Below are 19,935 nucleotides of genomic sequence, written 5' to 3' on the forward strand. Positions count from 1 at the left end.
AAACTCTTTCCGCATTTTTGGGGTGCAAACCCCGGCTGCCACCAGCAGAAAACTGTAGAAAGAAGGGAAAGCGAAAGCGGGGCCGGCTGTGCCCGCCCAGGCCCGCGGAGCCCGGGCGGGGCCGCGGGAGGAGGGACCGGGTGAGGGCCCGCCCGCACTACGGGAACCGGCAGCGACAGGGCCGCGACAGGGCCGGGACATCGGGGGTGGCATCGGCCTCACAGCACCGCCACATCGGGGGTGACATCGGCCTCACAGCACCGCCACATCGGCCTGACAGCACCGCCACACCGGCGGGACAGCAGCGCCGTGGTTCCGGCCGGGCCCCGCGCCCGCTGCCGCCGCCACCATGCAGGTGAGCCCCCGGACGGGACGGGCACGGCACCGGGAGACCTCCCTGCAACCACGGAAATGCCCCCTGGAAACCTGTGATTCCACCCTGGAGCTATGGGAATCCCTCCTGGAAACCTGTGATTCCACCCTGGAGCCCCAGAAATTCCCCCCCTGGAACCCCGTCATTGCACCCTGGAACCCTGTGAATCCCCATGGAACCCCGTGAATCCACCCTGGAACCCCATGATTCCACCCTGGAACAACGGGAATCCACCCTGGATCCCCGTGATTCCACCCTGGAACCCCCCCGTGATCCCACCCTGTGATTCCACCCTGGAACCCCAGAAATCCCCTCTGGAACCCCGTGATTCCACCCTGGAACCCCATAATTTCACCCTGGAACCCTGTAATTCCACCCTGGAACCCCAGAAATCCCCCCTGGAACCCCGTGATTCCACCCTGGAACCCCATAATTTCACCCTGGGACCCAGAAATCCCCCCTGGAACCCCATGATTCCACCCTGGAACCCCGTGATTCCACCCTGGAACCCTGTCAATCCACCCTGGAATCCTGTAATTCCACCCTGGAACCCTGTGAATCCACCCTGGAACCCCGTGATTCCACCCTGGAACCCCATAATTTCACCCTGGAACCCCGTGATTCCACCCTGGAACCCCATAATTTCACCCTGGAACCCAGAAATCCCCCCTGGAACCCCATGATTCCACCCTGGAACCCCGTGATTCCACCCTGGAACCCTGTAATTCCACCCTGGCACCCTGTAATTCCACCCTGGAACCCTGTCAATCCACCCTGGAACCCCGTGATTCCACCCTGGAACCCTGTGATTCCACCCCAGAACCCCTTAAATCTCCCTGGAACCGCATGAATCCTCCCATAACTCCTTAAATCTTCCTGGAAGTTTCCAGGCTCAGGCTGGACAGAGCTTGGAGCAGCCTGGGATGGTGGAAGGTGTCCCTGTCCATGGCAGGAGCTGGGACAAGATGAGCTTTAGGATCTCTTCCAACCCAAACCATTCCATGGTTCTATTTGATGTTTAGGGCTCCCAGCCCCTTTGGTTTGCCCCCTGAGGCAGCAAGGCCTGGAAGGTGACACCAGTCCCGAGGAGGACCCCAGTTTGGGGACACCCCCGTAGCCAGGGTGTCCCAGTGTGGGGCTGCAGCTGGGACTGTGCAGCTTTATCCCAAAGTGTGGGATCAGACATCCCAGTCAGACTGGAGCAGCAGGCTGGGATGCAGCCTGGCACTGCTCCGTGCAGGCACCACTGGTTTTGCTAGAACAACCCCAAAACTGCAGCAGATCCAGCCCTAAGCACACTCTGATTTCCCAACAGCTTTTTCTCCCAGTGTGAATTCCTGCGGGGGAGGAGCTGGGTGCAGCCTCACCTGGGAGCCTCAATCCCTGCTGTGTGGGCAGGTGGGGGAGGACAGGATCCCCTCCCTCTCAACAACATCCCTCAGCCTGGGACATCTCCCTGCCAGCAGTGGCTCTTCCCTCTTGGGAGAAATACAGGGGTTTTTAGGATTTTGCCCTCTTGACCTTCACCCACCAAGAAATCTCTCTGTGGCATCACTGTTGGCCCAAGGAGCATTATTTTGGTGTCACACCCATGCTGGGCACCCAAAAACATGTGGTTCCACCCCAGGCTGGGGCAGCAAAGGGATCTTCTGGATCTCTTGAACAGGCTGCCAGGGAAGGGGTGGAATCACCATCCCTGCAATTGTTCAAAGAACACAGAGAGGTGGCACCTGGGGACGGGGTTTAGTGGAGGCCTTGGCAGTGCTGGGTTAATGTTTGGATTTCATGATCTTAGATGGCTTTTCCAAAGTTAATGACTCTGATTCTGCCCATCACTTCTGTCCCCCATCCCTGAAACTGTCACCTGCTCTTTCCACCACCTGTGGGTGAAGCCTGTGAAGGAGAAATAGCTCAATTTAAAGGCTAATTATCATTAATCTGTGGTCAAAGCAGGCTTAAAAGAGTGAGCCAATTACATGTGCTAATGTGCTGTGGGTAAGGAGGGCTGAGGGCTGTAATTGGAGCCAGGCTGTGGCCTGAACACCCACGGGGTATTGGATGGTATTTCTGGCTGAGGCTGGTCCTGCTCCTGTCAGTCAGCTCTGCTGGTGTTGGAAAAGGCAGGAAAGAGCAGCCAGACACGGATCCAAACATGGATCTGTGCAGGACGGGAGCAGCTGTGACTCCACAGACACCTCCTAGGGAGATTCATCAAAGGGAGCATGAAAAACCCAGCAAAATTCCACTTTTTGAGCAAGATGTGGCAGCTGGGTATGAGCTCTGCAGCTGATGTTACCCAAGAGCGATTCCTGCTCCTCCTGTTTCAGCAGGGTGAAGGAGGAGGGGTGGTGCCTTTGCAGGTCCTGGCAGTGTTGGGATTGATGCTCCTCTGCCAGGGAGGCACCCCTGGACCTGGTCCCCATCGTTGGGTGGTCACACCTGTGGCTCTGGGTGCCTTGGTGATTGAGTTTTTGGGTGTCCTGGCAGTGCAGGAGGTTTCTCTGTCCTAGGAGGCAGAGGGGAGCAGAGGCTCTGCCCACCAGCTTCCCCTCAGCCTCCACCTGTCCCCAGGGACCTCCCCTCCTCAAATCCCTATGGATGAAGTCCTGGATTCATCTCTCTTTGTCACAGGGGTAAAATGGCTTTTTGTCAGGGCCCAGACACAGGAGCTGCTGCTGGGGGGGGAAATTGTCCTGCTGGAAGTCACGGGGAGAGTTCAGCCCCGTCAGCGTGACTGTGATTGTCTGTGCCAGTTCCTCTTCCTATTTCACAACTGGGGAAAAACTTGCACCATCTGGTGAATCCCCAGATGAGCATCCCAGGGTGGGGTGCAGGGAGCTGCTGGCAGTGTGGGCACCCACCACCCCGAGGGGCTCCTGCACTGCCCCTTCCCCGGCCTCTTTTCCAGATGACCTTCTACTTCTCGGACACGGTGGTGCTGCTCTTTGACTTCTGGAATGTCCACAGCCCCACAGGTAGGCTGCCAGCACTGGGACATCCATCCATCCATCATCCCTCATCCATCCATCCCTCATCCATCCATCCATCCATCCATCCATCCATCCATCCATCCATCCATCCATCCATCCATCCATCCATCATCCATCCATCCATCATCCATCATCTATCCATCCATCCATCCATCCATCATCCATCCATCATCCATCCATCCATCCACCATCCATCATCCATCCATCATCCATCCATCCATCCATCCATCCATCCATCCATCCATCCATCCATCCGTCCATCCATCCATCCATCCATCCATCATCCATCCCTCATCCATCCATCCATCCATCCATCCATCCATCCTCCATCCATCCATCCATCATCCATCCATCTATCATCCATCCATCCATCCATCCATCATCCATCCATCCATCCATCCATCCATCCATCCATCATCCATCCATCATCCATCATCCAGGAGAAGTTCAGGGTGGACATTAGGAAAACTTTCCTGGTTGGAAGGGGCTGCCCAGGGCGCTGGTGGAGTCACTGTCCTTGGAGGTGTTTAAGGACTGGAGGGGGCACTCAGTGCCATGGTCTGGGTGACATGGTGAGGTCACAGGTTGGGCTTCATGATCTCAAACGGCTTTTCCCACCTAATTCTGTGAATTCAAAAGCTAAATACACCATTTCCTGACATTTAACAGCCCTGCTGCCCAACCCCAGTGCCGGGAGCCCTCCGTGGGTATTCCCAAACACCCCATGGTGTCCCCGTCATCCCCTCCGGTGCCTGGGCAGTGTCGGGTGTCTCTCCTGCAGGGATGGCGCTCTCGGTGCTGCTGATCCTGCTGCTGGCCGTGCTCTACGAGGCCGTCAAGATGGGCAAGGCCGTGCTGCTGCGGCGGGCGCTGCTGGCACTGCCCCGCAGCCTCAGCCAGGAGGCCCTGACCGAGCCCCAGGAGGGGGACAGCGACCCCGCGCAGGGCAGGTACCACGGGACCCCCCTGCACCCTCCTGTGGGGTCTGTGGGCCCATGGCCAGCACACAGGGCAGCAGGGCAGGTACCACAGGACCCCCCTGCACCCTCCTGCGGGGTCTGTGGCCCCATGGCCAGCACAAGGGGAGCAGGGCAGGTACCACAGGACCCCCCTGCACCCTCCTGCCAGCTCAGGGATGGCTCTGTCCCTGTAGCCAGCACATAAGGGAGCAGGGCTGCAAGGAGGAGCTGTAGGCTGCCAGGGAAGGGGGGTGTGTACAGCCTGGGGAGGTGGCTCCAGGGACAGCCCAGCCCCTCCAGATGCTCTGGGAGATGTCCAGGGTGGTGGCTAGAGGCTCTTGTTCCCCACCAGGAGCTGTTGTGGGTTTGGGAATGGGCACAAGGACCAACTCAGTCCCCACAAGCCTGGCCCTGGCAGTTCCTTCCTTTGGAGCCAAGCCCTGGATTTTTCCCCTTGAATTTAATCCCAGATCATTCCTGAGGTTGCTCTTACTGCCAGCCTTATTGATTTTGGAGCAAGATTTCCCCCTGAGCTGCCGTCTGTAGCCCCCACCCCCTCTCTGCTGCCCAAACCCCTCTCTGGCCCCTCCGGGCTCTGGGTGGGAGGCGATTCCAGCTGCCCCAGCCCCTGGGTGATGGCATTTCCCATCTCTCCCCCAGGTGGTTCTGGTTCCACGTGGGCCAGACGCTGTTCCACGTGGTGCAGGTGGTGCTGGGCTATGTGGTGATGCTGGCTGTCATGTCCTACAACGCCTGGATCTTCCTGGGGGCCATCGCGGGCTCCACCCTGGGCTACTTCATGGTGTACCCGCTGCTGGGCCGGGGCTAGAGCCCCCCGGGGTGGTGGCACACGGGTCCCACCTCCTGCTCTTTGTCTGGAAAAGCTGCTGTCACTTCTGCTGGCTCTGCTGTGTCCCCGAGCTCTGTGGGACACAGAAGCCCAAGGACTTGCTGGGGGCCCTCGGGGTGGCCCCGCTCTGGGGACGGGGAGCCCATGGCAGCACTGGCCTCGGCTGGTGGCTGTCCCCAGCTCTCAGGGACCTTTGTCTGGGTGGTGACAGTGGGGGGGTGCTGGCGTTTCCTCCCCCTCCCTGCTTTTGGAGGAGGTTCATCCTGGCTGGAACGGGATGATCCGGTGACTTGCTGGGGGAGGGGACAATCTGGGGACAAGGACCCCTGCCCTCCTGCCCAGAGCTGCCCTGCACCAAGCCCCTCTTCACAAAGTGCCTTTGGGGACACTGGGGGGTCCTGCCACCCCCACCCCGCTCCTGTGCAGCGCTTCAGGGATGGGGCTGGAGCAGCCCCTGAGCCGCTGCTGTGGCTGTGCCAGGGGGGAAATGCTGCTCCAGGTGCCTCTTGCTGCTTCCTCAGGACACCCCTTTTAATAAAACCATCTCAGCTCCGCTCCTGGTTCGTGTCACTGCCGGGTGGGCTCAGGATGTGACACCCCTGGGTCACAGTGGGACTGGGGATCCCCAGCCCTGCCCAGGGAGGCGGATCAGGAATAAGGAGAGTCTCCTCTGGCTTTAAATAAAGCTTTTCCATTTTATTAATTATTATAAGCATATCTTTAAACATTTGTATAACTTTCTTAATAAAATAATCCTGGAAGAGACAGGTTTGAAGTTCACAGAGAAAGGCACTTTGAGGGGGGCCTCCCAAGGCACTTTGGGGGCCCCCCGAGTGGGTTAGGCTGGGCACCCCCCTTCTGAGGCAGGAACGGTGGCACAGGTGGGTGTTGGTGCTCCAGGTGGCACACCCAGAGTCCTGCAGACCCCCAGCACCTCCAGGGCTTTTGGCATCACTGTGGGGGCTGCAGCACAGCAGTCCTGGCCCCACCATACACGGGGGGTCAGCAAACCCCTGCTCTTTGCTCAGCCACCACAGCAGATGCCAAAATCTGCAAAGCTGGAGAAACCATCCATGGAAGGTGCTGAGATCTGGAGGGCAAGGGCTGGGATCTCTCCACTGCACAGCGAGCTGAGCCTGCCATTATCCCAGTCCTGCCAGGCTCAGCTGGGACATGGCATGAGTGCCACCTTCCCCCAGAGACTGAACTCTGAACTTAAATTAGCTCCTAGGGATGAGGATGGCTGGGGGTGGGCTCTGGGTGCTGTGAGCCCAGCCTGGGTACCTGAAGCTCAGCCTGGATGCTGTGAGCTCAGCCTGGATGCTGTGAGCCCAGCCTGGATGCTGTGAGCTCAGCCTGGATGCTGTGAGCCCAGTCTGGATGCTGTGAGCCCAGTCTGGATGCTGTGAGCCCAGTCTGGATGCTGTGAGCTCATTCTGGATGCTGTGAGCTCATTCTGGGTGCTGTGAGCCTGACCTGGGTGCTGTGAGCCCAGTATGGATGCTGTGAGCCCAGTATGGATGCTGTGAGCCTGACCTGGGTGCTGTAAGCCCAGTCTGGATGCTGTGAGCCTGACCTGGCTGCTGTGAGCTCAGCCTGGGTGCTGTGAGCCTGACCTGGGTGCTGTGAGCCTGACCTGGGTGCTGTGAGCCCACTCTGGGCACCAGCAGCCCACGCCTGTCCCAGCGCTCTCCCCCTCAGCAGTGGCTCAAATCCCCCAGCGTTGCTGTCCCTGTTGTGTCCCTGTTTACCATCATCCCCTGCAGCTCCTGGAGCTGGCCGGGGTGGGTGGCAGTGGGCAGGCTCCCAGGAACCCCCCGGGTGGGTGGCACTGGGCAGGCTCCAGGAACCCCCCGGGTGGGTGGCAGTGGGCAGGCTCCCAGGAAATGCCCCAGACTGGGGCAGGGATCACCCCGGGGACAGCCAGGAGTGTCCCGCACACCCACCCTCAGCAGGGCTAGTGCCAGCCCCCCCAGCACCCCGGGCACTGGTGTGGGGGGCAGATAAAGCTCTTCAGTAAAGCATCTCCTCAGCAGGAAAGAAAATAAGGCAGAAGAAGGACAGAGCAGAGCGCAGGGGGTGCCCTGTGTGGGGGCTGTGGCTCCCCACGGCAGCGGGACCCCCGTTAGGCAGTAAGGTCTCGGTGTCCCCGTCCCCTCCCTCTCCCGCAGTGCTGCTCTCCATCCCAGGGCTCCTCTCCCCCTCCCCCAGCCCCAGCATCACCGGGGCCAGTCCTTGGCGGGGGGCTGGGGCTAGAACTCAGTCTGCACCCCCTCACCGCTCTCCGTGGTGCCCCGGGGCTGCGGGGGGCCGCGCTCCCCGTGCTGGCCTGTCTCCTTGTCACCGCGCTGGTGACACGCTGCCGACGGGCTCTGCGCTCCGGGGGGCACCCTGGCCTCTGCTGGGACATCGGCTCGGGGGCTGGCTGGTGCTGCTGTGACATGGGGCACCCTGGCCTCTGCTGGGACAGCGGCTCGGGGGCTGGCTGGTGCTGCTGTGGCGTGTGGCACGCTGGACACTGATGGGGGGTCAGCTCCGGGCACGGGGGACGCTGGCACGGATGATCTCGGTGTGACGTGTGGCACCTCAGCCCCTGCTGGGACATCAGCTCTGGGCACAGGAGATGCTGGCACGGATGATCTCGGTGTGACATGTGGCACCTCAGCCCCTAATAGGACATCAGCTCCAGACATGGGGGACGCTGGCACGGATGATCTCGGTGTGACATGTGGCACCTCAGCCCCTGATGGGGCATCAGCTCTGGGCACAGGAGATGCTGGGCCAGGACGTTGTCTCCCAGTCCCTGATGGGACCTCAGCTCCAGGGACAGGTGACGATGCTGGTGTGGCACGCTGTCCCCCTGATGACACCTCAGCTCCAGGCACAGGCGGTGCTGGTGCAGCCCGGCGTGTCCCAGCTCCTGGTGGGATCTCAGCTCCAGGTGCTGGTGACGATGCTGGTGTGACACGTTCTCTCCCAGTGCCTGGTGGTATCTCAGCTCCAGGGACAGGTGACAATGCTGGTGTGACACGTTCTCTCCCAGTGCCTGGTGGGATCTCAGCTCCAGGGACAGGGGATGATGCTGGTGTGACACGTTCTCTCCCAGTGCCTGGTGGATTCTCAGCTCCAGGGACAGGTGACAATGCTGGTGTGACACGTTCTCTCCCAGTACCTGGTGGATTCTCAGCTCCAGGTGCTGGTGACAATGCTGGTGTGACACGTTCTCTCCCAGTGCCTGGTGGATTCTCAGCTCCAGGTGCTGGTGACAATGCTGGTGTGACACGTTCTCTCCCAGTGCCTGGTGGATTCTCAGCTCCAGGTGCTGGTGATGCCATCGTGGCACAGTGCACCCCGTCTCCATCCCGGGCTGGACCTCGCTGTGTGACATCCCCTGGGGCAGCCCCTGCCAGCAGCACGCCCTCTTCGCTGGCACCGCTGCCCTCAGTGCCGTTGGTCAGCCGCTCCTCGGCCCCGGTGCCATCCCCGAGGCTCTCCTGTGCCAGCGCATCCCGGATCTCCTTCACCGCGTCCGGGGGGCTCGGGGGCACCCCGGGGTGTGCCTGCCCTGGCTCCTGGGGCTCGGGGGAGCCGGGCAGCGCCTCAGCCCCATAGGGCAGGGCCCCCTCATCGTCCTGGATGACCGACACCACCTGCTTGGCCCTGCGGCGCCGCTCGGCCGCCGGCTCGGCCTCGGGCTGCCCGCTGTACTCCTCGCTCCAGTCGATGGGCAGCCCCTCTCCCAGCAGGTGCAGGTTGGGATCGCTGTTGTGCATCACCATGCTGTCCCTGTACAGGTTGTGCTTCCGCTGCACGGCCGCCTCCTTCACAGCTGGGGACAGGCAGGGACAGGTCACGGCAGCGCCGGGCTGGGGCAGCTCGCCCAGCCCTCCCCGTGGGTGATGGGAGAGGTGCTGGAGCTGGCACGGGGGTCAGCATCCCACCCACTGCTCAGCCCTGCCAGGGGCAAGCCAGGTGGGAAGGCTGCTTCTGGGGCAGCCCCAGCACCCTGCATGGGGTCACCCCTCCTTAGAGTCCCCAGCACCCTGCATGGGGTCACCCCTTCTTACAGGTCCCCAGCACCTTATATGGGGTCACCCCTTCTTAGAGAGTCTCCAGCACCCTATATGGGGTCACCCCTTCTTAGAGAGTCCCCAGCACCCTATATGGGGTCACCCCTTCTTACAGAGTCCCCAGCACCCTATATGGGGTCACCCCTTCTTACAGAGTCTTCAGCACCTTATATGGGGTCACCCCTTCTTACTAAGTCCCCAGCACCCTATATGGGGTCACCCCTTCTTACAGATCCCCAGCACCCTGCATGGGGTCACCCCTTCTTATAGAGTCCCCAGCACCCTGCATAGGGTCACCCCTTCTTACAGAGTCCCCAGCACCCTATATGGGGTCACCCCTTCTTACAGGTCCCCAGCACCCTGCATAGGGTCACCCCTCCTTAGAGAGTCTCCAACACCCTATATGGGGTCACCCCTTCTTACTAAGTCCCCAACACCCTATATGGGGTCACCCCTTCTTACAGAGTCCCCAACACTGTGCACGGGGTCACCCCTTCTTACAGGTCCCCAGCACCCTATATAGGGTCACCCCTTCTTATAGAGTCCCCAGCACCTTATATGGGGTCACTCCACCTTGTACAGCCCCAAGCTGATCCCCTGAATGGGATCACCCCTCTTCAGAGACCCCCTAGCACCCTGCAGAGGGTCACCCCCTCCTCATACAGCCCCAGCACCCTACATGGGGTCACCCCCTGTATAAACAGCCCCCAGCATGGAGTCACCCCTCCTCGTCCAGCTCCTCGCTGGCTCTGCATGGGAACACCCCTCCTTATCCAGCCCCTGTCACAGGGTGCCCCCAAAGTCCTGCAGAGGTCACCCCCTCCTCAGACAGCCCCAGCACCCTACACGAGGTACCACTCCTCACACAGGACCCTACCTTGCATGATGTCTTTCATCACCGACTGCAGCACCACCTCCTCGTAGGTGTTCTCCACCAGGATGAAGCTGGCAAAGTCCTCGAAGATCAGCTCCTGAAACTTGGCTAATTCCTGCCAGGGGAGAGGCGGCTCAGCCCGGCAGGCTGGGGGGAATGGATGTTCCAGCCCCTCCATGGGTGTGGACAGTCCTTCCCTGCACCCCAAACCTTCCCTCTTACCCCCTTGCAGGTGGGTGCCAGCTTCTTCAGCAGGAAGGGGATGGTGATCTGCAGCAGGGCCTCCCTGAAGAACTTCTTCCTCACGGTGCTGCTGTCATAGTCGAATTTCTGCAGGGTGGGAGGGTGCCCCAGGTCACCAGGGCTGTGGGCTGGCTGCCCCTGCCCACGGGCACAAACCCCTGAGATTTGTCCCCCAACCCATTCCCACAGACCCCTCTGGCCTTACATCCCTCTCTCCAGCTGTTGCCCAGTGTTTCTGAGCCTGGGTAGGAACCAGCTCTTCCACTGCTGGCTGCAGGATGGTTTGGGGGCCAGTCTGAACCCTGGGGGGCTTTTACAGATGTGGTCAGGTGGGACCTGGCTGCTGCAGGTGATTTCCCACTTGCCTGCCCCCAGCAATATCCATTAAACCCCCAAAAGACGTTTGTTGAAATGGATTGCATCACTGCTGGCCTCTTCCCTGGCCAAGGAACAAGGCCACCAAAGGCCACCAAAGGCCAGCAAAGGCCACCAAAGGCCAGCACAGGCCTGACCCCCTGCCTCACCTTGAGCACCCTCTCGAGGATGCGCTGGATGGACTTGCAGAGGTCGTCCCTGCCCTGCAGCTTGCCCAGCTCCTGGTGCAGCAGAGTCTCGAAGGTGTACACGGCATCGTCCATTTGCTGCCACCAGAGACACATGGTCAGCGTGGGGGGCACCCAAAGGTGGGCAGGGGGTTCTTGGGGCACTGCCACACCGAAATGAGCCTTAGCACAGAGCCCCACACTGATTTAGGGTGGAAGGGACCCTAATTCATCCAGTGCCACCCCCTGCCGTGGGCAGTGACATCTTCCACTATCCCAGTTTGTTCCAAGCCCCATCCAGCCTGGCCCTGGGCACTGCCAGGGATCCAGGGGCAGCCACAGCTGCTCTGGGCACCTGTGCCAGGGAAGAATTCTTCCCCAGGATCCAACAGGCAAAGAGCCTTCACTGTGCACAAATCCCCGACCTCCCAGCATGGCACCCACAGCCCTCGCCCCGAGGATCAAGGTGTTGGGAGAGAAGGTGGCTCAGAGCTGGTGTTGCACCCTCATCCTCCCACACCCCACGCCAGCTCAGGCTGGGGCAGACCACAGGATTGGCTTACTGGCCTTGCTGGTGCCACTGGGCTCGGTGGCAAAGGGGCAGCAGGATGCCCAAGCCCACCATGGGCTCCAGACCAAAGGGGCTCCATCATCCACCTTCAAGACAGCACAGCCATCCCAGCCTGGAGCAGCCTGGGCTCCCCAAACCTCTGTTCCCAGCCCTGGGGGACAGGGGAGGACCCTGGTCCCCATCCCACCTGTCTCATGTGGATCTGGGCCCTCTGCTTGAAGACGGACGTGCTGGAGACATCGAACCGCTGCTGAAGACCCTCCAGTTTCAGCTGGTCCATCTTCTCATAGCACGACTGCATCTTCACGGGGTGGAAGGCCAGGTGGGACAGCTTCTCCATGTACTGGGGACAAAGCCAAGCTCAGCCTCTCAGGGCAGGGACATTCCATCCCACATGGGTGGAATCTTCTCAGCCTGGGGTCTCCCAGTGCTGTCCACACTGGGGATGGAAGCAGGACTGGCCCTGTCACCCCTAGGCTGGCAAGGAGCACCAGCAGGTCTCACCTCCACCAGCTTCTCCAGGCCGCCCTCGTTGACGACGTTCATGTTCATGTCGGTGACCTCCTTGAAGAACACCTCCCGCGCCTCGGCGAAGCCCTGGCTCGTGGGGGTCATCAGGGCCTCCAGGATGGAGGAGATGTAGGGCTGGACGTGGTTACGGACACAGACCTCTGCCTTGGGCAGGACGAAGGCTGGGAAAGAGCAGGGTAAGGATGGTGAGGCTCCTCTGTCCTTCCAGCCCTTCACATCACATCCTAAACCCACCCCAGGGAGGAGGAGCTGCCGCTGCTCCCAAACCCCATCAGGAGTCTCCCCCTTCCACCACAACACAAGGAACTCCTGCAGAGTGCCCCTGGTCTGTCCTGAACCCACTCCTGCCCCCCTGCCATGCCAGGGAAGTGACAGCCCACCTTGTCCCTGACCCCCTGGGACAATGCCAGTGAGGACATGCACCCCCCAAGGGTGCCAGGGGCTGTGCTGCACCCCGGGAACAGCCCCCCCAGGAGCTGTGGGCACACCCCACAGCATGTGGGGCACACCCATCCCAGGGCATCCCTGCAGGGCCACACCTCGGATCTTGCTGGCCAGGTGCTCCTTGGAGGTGATGATCTGGTCCATGTCCGTGCGGATGGTGCTCTCCAGCTGCGGCCGCTCCTGCTCACACCCGGCCACGGCTGCGTCGTACTGCGCCTTGGCCAGCTCATAGACCATCCTATAGACAGCATCCGACACCTGGGGGCACAGGGGGGTGGTCAGAGCCCCCCACGCCTCCAGCTGCACCCCCAACCATTACCTGCAGGACCTGCTGAGCCCTCCCCAGAGCTCTGACAGGACCCTTCCCCACAGCCTGCCGGGGGTGTCCACACCAGGGACCCCCCAGCTGGGTGAGATGGAGCTCCTGCAGTGCAGAAACTGCTTCCAAGTGGTGCTGGAGGGGCAGAGAGGTGAGCGCTGCCTCCATCAGGCAACCTGCCCCAGGTAGGGCTGGGGATGCAGCAGGTCTGGGAATGCAGCAGGTCTGAGGATGCTGCATGTCCAGGAACACTGCAGGTCTGGAAATGCTGCAGGTCTGGGGATGCAGCAGGTCTGGAGATGTGGCATGTCCAGGAATGCTGCAGGTCTGGGGATGCTGCAGGTCTGGGGATGCAGATCTGGGAATGCAGCAGGTCTGGGGATGCTACATGTCCAGGAACACTGCAGGTCTGGAAATGCTGCAGGTCTGGGGATGTGGCATGTCCAGGAATGCTGCAGGTCTGGAAGTGCTGCAGGTCTGAGAATGCTGCAGGTCTGGGAATGTTTCATGTCCAGGAATGCAGCAGGTCTGGGAATGCTGCAAGTCTGGGAATTGTGCAGGTCTGGGAATACTGGTGGTCCAGGGACAGTGGTGGTCCAAGCAGGAGAGCCCCAGCCCACCCTGAAATCTGTTCCCTGCCCTGTTCCCCCTCCCTGGGGTCCCAGAGCCAACCTCCTGAGCAGGATGGAGCCGCTGGCTGAGGCTTCAGCCTCCCTTTGCAGCCAAAGGCTGGATTTTGGGGCTGGCAGGATGCAGAGCCCTCCCCCTCCTCCCTCCCCGGGCTTCCCAGCCACCGCCGCTCCTGGAAAAGCAGTTTGTGTGTTTGCAGCCCGCTCAAGTGGCCCATTACGAGCATGGTGGTAATTATCGGGGTTTAAGGTTTTAACAGCAGTTCTGAAGAGCCCTCAGTGTTTCCGCAAGGGTTTGGGCTGGATTTAGCCAGCGCTGCTCTAAAAATGGCTCGCTAAATTTAGCCGGGACAAGCTTGGCTCCGGGGCTGGGCTTCCTCCTGTTTGCAGGGCTGGGCAGGGGCACAGATTGGAAAATCCACTCCGGAGAAAGGACAGATTTTGGGAAGGGGCCGGGAGAAGGGGCAGCGAAGGCGGTGGGCACGGAGCCCAGAGGGGAAGGGAGGCTGCCCAGGCAGGGGGCGGGCAGGCGGTGGGGACCCCCCCGGGCAGCCCCAGCCCCGTTATGAACAAAACAGCCTGGCTGGGACACTTGGCTTGGGCTAAGTACTGACATTGAAATGTCAATTAGCTAATTGCTCCTGGGAATCACCTACCCCCCCCACCCTCACTACCATTCTAGGACTGGGATGCAAAATAATCCAGTGGAATCATGGGAGGGGGTTTTGGGGATGAAAACACCCCTAAATGGAAAAGATGGGCACAGTGGAGAGGGCTGGATGGGTGTGCTGGTTGGGGAAAAGGGAACCCCATCCCTAGTCTGTGTTTGACCTGTCACCAGAGCCTACAGAGGACCAGAGTGGACTGGGCTGTGGGAAGCAGGAGCAAAGCAGGGACAATTCCTGGTGTTCCCAGGAGGGAAGGAGAGTGAATAGATGCTGCTGGATTTGGGCAGCAGGCTCTGCACATCCCCTCACCCTGCGGCCACCAGTGTGCCGGGAGGGAAGGAGAGAGGACGGTCTGCTGGGACTTCAGGTACAGACTGCACACCTCTGCACCTCCTTCAGATACAGGCTGCACACCTCTGCACCTCCTTCAGGTACAGACTGCACACCTCTGCACCTCCTTCAGGTACAGACTGCACATCTCTGCACCTCCAGCTACCAGCGTGCCATGGGGACTTCAGGGACAGACTCTGCATGCCTGCTCACCCTTCGGCTATGGGAGAAGCTACAACAGCGGGGGCGAGCTCCTCGTTGAGCCCCCTGCCCAGCTGACTTTTTAATCAAGAGCTGACTATTAATAAAGGCATAGACCCTGTGCATTTCAAGCCCCACACCTGGATCCAGGTCCGCTGGCGCTCCGGGGCTTTGCCCTTCAGCCGGGGGCCGATGGTGCTCCTCAGCTCGGGCAGCAGCTCCTCCATCACCAGGTTGCTGAGGACCTGCGGAGGCAGGAGGTTTTTGGGGAGCCCGCTCAGCCCCACACTGCCCTGGCAGCCCGGTTTGGGGGTGAGGGTCCCACCTGGGTCTCGTTGCCGCAGAGCATGTCCCAGGTGCCGTACTGCTCCTTGGACTGCCGGTACATGCGGATGGCGTCCGTGAAGGCTGGAGCCTCCACCCTGGAGTCCTCGGAGATCCCTGCCAAGGGGACACGAGTGAGCAGCGGGGACCTGGCAATGAGGGCAGCCCTGCACCCCCAGCCCACCTTTGGGTGCTTCCCGTGCGAGCCCCCAGCGCTGGGGGACTGGGGAATCCTGTCCCAAGGCACTGGCCCTGACACGGTGGGGGCAGCAGGGATTGGGGGGCTCCTGATACATCCAGAGTGATCCCCCCCCAGAGCCACCCCGAGGGCAGGGAGGCTGGGCAGGATGGGGGCTCAGTGATCCCAAAGCGGTGCATGGGGACACGGGGGCTCAGTGAGCTCCAAAGGTACAGCAGGAGCAGGGGCTCAGCAGGATGGGGGTTCAGTGACCCCAAATAGTGCATGGAGACCTGGGGGCTCAGTGACCCCAAAAGGTGCATGGGGACCTGGGGGCTCAGTGACCCCAAAAGGTGCATGGGGACCTGGGGGCTCAGTGATCCCCAAAAGGTGCACAGGGACTTGGGGGCTCAGTGACCCCAAATGGTGCATAGGAACATGGGGGTTCAGTGACCCCAAAAGGTGCATGGGGACCTGGGGGCTCAGTGAGCCCAAAAGGTGCATGGGGACATGGGGGTTCAGTGACCCCAAAGGGTGCATGGGGACATGGGGGCTCAGTGAGCTCCAAAGGCACAGCAGGAGCAGGGGCTCAGCAGGATGGGGGCTCAGTGATTCCCCAAATGGTCCAGAGGCACTTGGGGGCTCAGTGACCTCAAATGGTGCACGGGGACCTGGGGGCTCAATGACCCCCAAAGGCACCCAGGAGCAGGAACTTGGCAGGATGGGGGCTCGGTGACCCCCAAAGTGGTGCACGGGCACCTGGGGGCTCAGTGACCTCAAATGGTACACGGGGACCTGGAGGCTCAGTGACCCCAAATGGTGCACAGGGACTTGGGGGTTCAGTGACCCCCAAATGGTGCATGGGGACATGGGGGTTCAGTGACCCCAAATGGTGCACAGGGACTTGGGGGTTCAGTGACCCCCAAATGGTGCACAGGGACCTGGGGGTTCAGTGACCCCAAAAGGTGCACAGGGACTTGGGGGCTTAGTGACCCTCAAAAGGTGCATGGAGACCTGGGGGCTCAGTGACCCCAAATGGTGCACAGGCACCTGGGGGCTCATGATCCCCAAAAGGTGCATAAGGACACGGGGGCTCAGTGACCCCCAAATGGTGCACAGGGACCTGGGGGCTCAGTGATCCCCAAAGGTGCACAGGGACTTGGGGGCTTAGTGATCCCCAAAAGGTGCATGGAGACCTGGGGGCTCAATGACCCCAAAAGGCACCCAGGAGCAGGAACTTGGCAGGATGGGGGCTCGGTGACCCCCAAAGTGGTGCACGGGGACCTGGGGGTTCAGTGACCCCAAAAGGTGCACAGGGACTAGGGGGCTTAGTGACCCCAAAAGGTGCACAGGGACTAGGGGGCTTAGTGACCCCAAATGGTACATGGGGACCTGGGGGTTCAGTGACCCCAAAAGGTGCACAGGGACTTGGGGGCTCATGATCCCCAAAAGGTGCACGGGGACACGGGGGCTCAGTGACCCCCAAAGGCCCAGCAGGGGCTCAGCAGGATGGGGGTTCAGTGACCCCCCACAGCACTCAGCACCCAGTGAGCCCCCAGCAGTGGGGTGGGCCAGCTGGGGGGCTGGAGGGAGAGGAAAGTGGCCAAGAGGTGTCAGGAGTGAGTCAGGGCCGGGCTGTCCCCCCTGAGTCACTGCAGCTCAGGTGTCACCCCCACCCTGCACTGCACCCACCAGGAGGGGCAGGGCTGGGAGCCAGAAGAAGATGGGGACAGCAGCCCGGGAGCTGTCCCACATGTCCCATGCGTGTCCCTGCCTTGTCCCAGAGCCCTCCACCCCAGCTCCCCTCCCCACGGCCACGGGAGGGGATCAGGGTGGGATGTGAGCCAGGGTGACCCTGCTGGGAGGCTCCAGGGGATCATCCCTGCAGCGCTGACACGTCCCACAGCACCTGGCAGGGCTGGGGACACGGCCAGGTGCCCAAGAGGGACAGCCCGGGGCACTGAGCAGATCTTTCCCAGTGCACACAGACTTTTCTAAGGTGATTACAATTAACTCCAAGCCTAAGCAGCTTTTGCTAAGGGGCAGCTTAATAATCAGGGGAGAAAACCACTGAGAAAGTAAAATCTGCTCTTTTCTCAGTCTTTGGTGGGAGCCAGAGCTGGGCTGAGCTTCCAGGCTTGGAGCTGCTCCATCCACAGCTCCTGGGAGCTCAGATCCCCTCCCAGGAGGGACAATTCTCACCTTCTGTCCCTGCCAGGCCTGGGGCAGGATTTGCCTCCCAAGAGCCTTCCCAAGGTCACTCACTCCAGGCTGAGCCTGGGGACATCCCTGAGTCTGTCCCCAGCCCTGTGCCCTTCCAGGCTGGGCTGGTGCCACTTCCCAGGGCAATTTTAATGAGTTTCCTTCATTAATGTGTGGTTTAGGGCCTGGAGGGACAGGACACAGGGAATGGCTCCCACTGCCAGAGGGCAGGGATGGATGGGAGATTGGGAATTGGGAATTGTTCCCTGGGAGGGTGGGCAGCCCTGGCACAGAGTGCCCACCCTGGATCCCTGGCAGTGCCCAAGGCCAGGCTGGACAGGGCTGGGAGCAGCCTGGGACAGTGGGAGGTGTCCCTGCCATGGCAGGGGTGGCACTGGGTGGGATTTAAGATCCCTTTTAATTTGAACCATCCTACAAGGGGCAGGAACCCTCAGGGAGGGCACTGCCCAGCCCCAGGTGACACCAGGCAGGACAAGGGACAGTTTTGGAGCAGCCAGGGGCTGCAGGGACACCAATCTTACTGACACATCCCCAGCCCTTCCAGAGGAGCTGCTGTTACACAAACACGGTCTGAGACAGGGAGATGAACATTCCCACACCAATCACAACCAGAGGCAGAAACAGAGCCTCTAATTTAGGGAAAAAAAAAAACAAAACAACAACCTAAAGTGCTTTCCAACAACAAAAGAGCCTTCATGGAATATGAAACAGGATCCTGGAGCTCCCAGGGGCAGAGAGGGGCAGGAAGAACAATGTCACAGACAAATCCGGGCTGCAGGAACGCACCGAGCACTCCTTGGCCACTGCCCGCTTGGGAAGGTTTTCCATCACATGCTGAGGAGAAGGAGAGGGAGGAGAGGATTTTCTGGCATTTTCAGCCATTTTCATGACTGGCACAGGGGGTGGTGGAGAGGCTCACACCTCCCCTGTGTTCCACAGCAGCACCCAGCAGGTGGGAGGGGAACTAGAGATGAAAATTGTGGGTTTGTTAGCAGGAGATCAATTCCTCTTTTATCCAGACTGGGGTTGCTCACAGCTGCTGGTCCAGCAGCACAGGGGGTGCTGAGCTCACCCAGCAATGCTCCTCAGGGGGATGGGGGGTCACAGCACCCAGCCCCACACAGAGGAGGGGGCACATTCAGCCCAAGGAGCTCCGAGACCCCCAGCACAAAATAAAAATAAAAATAGCAGTTTTTCAGGAGATTTAATCCAACGTGGGGGGATGGAAACCCTTGGTGAAACCCAGGCTCCAAATCCCACCCTGTCACAGCAGCTCTGGCAAAATTGAGGCAAAATTGAGGCTACCCAGAGTTCCCAGGAATGAAAGAAGCATTTAGAAATTGGGCAGCATCTAAAATGCCCACTAAAACACCTGATTCTGAGCAGGTTTCAGCTCTGGCACCGCCTTCCTCAGGAAATTTCTCACCATCCCAAGCACAGCCAGGACTTGAAGCTCAGCCCAGGAGTGCCCAGGCCACAGCCAAGCAGGAAAATCGTGTTTTCCTGCCAGAGTATCACTGATGTGGGAGGCAGGTCCTGCCTCCACCCAGCTGCATGGCCCTGCACCCCTGCCACAGCCCTGCAGCCCCTTCCTGCAGCCCTGCACCCACAGCCCTGCACCCCCAGCAGCCCTCGGGGGCAGGTTTGGGGTTTGGGGACTTTAATTAACGAATATTTTCTCCCTCAGGGTGGGAAATAGACATCAGAGCAGCTCTGCAGCCAGGCTCTGTGCTGACCCCAGGAAACACTTCCTCCTGGGCAGAGGATGGAGCTGGCACAGGGATGCTCCAGGGAGCTGGGGGTGGTGCTGGCATTGATGAGATGCTCAGTCATGGAATCCCACATTGGTTTGGGTTGGAGGGGACCTTCAAATCATCCTGTTCCACCCCCTGCTGTGGGCAGGGGCATGTCCCACTGTCACAGGGCGCTTCCAGCCTGGCCTTGGGCACTGCCAGGGATCCAGGGGCAGCTGTGCCAGGGCCTGCCCACCCTCCCAGGGAACAATTCCCAATTCCCAATATCCCATCCATCCCTGCCCTCTGGCAGTGGGAGCCATTCCCTGTGTCCTGTCCCTCCATCCCTTGTCCAAAATCCCTCTCCAGCTCTCCTGGAGCCCCTCTAGGCACTGGAAGGATCCCCCCAGACCCTTCCCCTCTCCAGAGTTCCTCAACAACTCGCAGCCCTCTCCTCCTCCTGAGCTCCAGCCCAGTCCCTGTGCCCCAGAGGCTGTCAGGGTGGCTCTGTGGGGCAGGAGGTCCCCGTGGTGTCCCCGCTGTCACTCACCGTTGTTGCAGTGCCGCACGCAGTCCTGGAACACCGCCCGCCACTTCTCCTGCTCCTTGCCCGTCATCACGCAGAAATAATAGTGCCGGGCATAGGGGTGCCACAGGATCAGCGGGAAATCCGTGGGGCACTTCAGGATGGGGGACTGCCCAGATTTGGGGGTCACACCTGCGGGAAAGCGAGCGTGGTTAGAGGGGGAGATGCAGGTTGGGGTGTCCAGCAGGGACACACTGAGCCTTCAGCTCCATCCCAGGGCCTTTGCTGGGAGTTGTGCCAGAAAACAATGCAAAAAGAGCCTCATTTTGCCCAAAAGGAGATGAGAACGAAAATTGA

The 19,935-nt window shown here is 60.5% G+C and overlaps 2 protein-coding genes and 1 long non-coding RNA gene across 5 annotated transcripts in view; 2 read left to right on the plus strand and 1 right to left on the minus strand.

Moving 5' to 3' along the window:
• The first annotated feature begins 135 nt into the window (after window positions 1-135).
• On the plus strand, window positions 136-5,878 carry SLC31A2 (solute carrier family 31 member 2). The gene is made up of 4 exons (XM_030286612.4): window positions 136-355; window positions 3,282-3,348; window positions 4,145-4,313; window positions 4,983-5,878. The coding sequence occupies exons 1-4, from the start codon at window positions 350-352 to the stop codon at window positions 5,149-5,151; spliced, it is 411 nt and encodes a 136-aa protein (XP_030142472.4). The 5' UTR covers window positions 136-349; the 3' UTR covers window positions 5,152-5,878.
• Window positions 5,879-6,563: 685 nt separating this feature from the next.
• LOC140685212 (uncharacterized) lies at window positions 6,564-7,320 on the plus strand. The gene is made up of 2 exons (XR_012058501.1): window positions 6,564-7,011; window positions 7,048-7,320. It is a non-coding gene; the product is annotated as an uncharacterized lncRNA (long non-coding RNA).
• NIBAN2 (niban apoptosis regulator 2) overlaps window positions 7,018-19,935 on the minus strand; it is a 35,496-nt gene continuing 22,578 nt past the window's right edge. The window contains exons 5-15 of one of the 3 annotated variants that reach the window (XM_072936537.1): window positions 19,603-19,770; window positions 14,920-15,035; window positions 14,735-14,839; window positions 12,543-12,705; window positions 11,977-12,164; window positions 11,660-11,815; window positions 10,884-11,000; window positions 10,339-10,446; window positions 10,120-10,231; window positions 7,908-9,001; window positions 7,018-7,832 (exon numbers count right to left, since the gene is read on the minus strand). In XM_072936537.1, coding sequence (XP_072792638.1) covers window positions 7,425-7,832; window positions 7,908-9,001; window positions 10,120-10,231; window positions 10,339-10,446; window positions 10,884-11,000; window positions 11,660-11,815; window positions 11,977-12,164; window positions 12,543-12,705; window positions 14,735-14,839; window positions 14,920-15,035; window positions 19,603-19,770 — 2,735 coding nt within the window. In that variant the 3' untranslated portion in view covers window positions 7,018-7,424. Of the gene's footprint in view, window positions 9,002-10,119; window positions 10,232-10,338; window positions 10,447-10,883; window positions 11,001-11,659; window positions 11,816-11,976; window positions 12,165-12,542; window positions 12,706-14,734; window positions 14,840-14,919; window positions 15,036-19,602; window positions 19,771-19,935 lie in introns of all 3 variants that reach the window. The other 2 variants (XM_072936536.1, XM_030286608.4) reach the window with 2 other exon arrangements.

The sequence above is a fragment of the Taeniopygia guttata genome, chromosome 17, assembly GCF_048771995.1.
Source record: "Taeniopygia guttata chromosome 17, bTaeGut7.mat, whole genome shotgun sequence".
In the NCBI taxonomy this organism is placed as follows: domain Eukaryota; kingdom Metazoa; phylum Chordata; class Aves; order Passeriformes; family Estrildidae; genus Taeniopygia; species Taeniopygia guttata.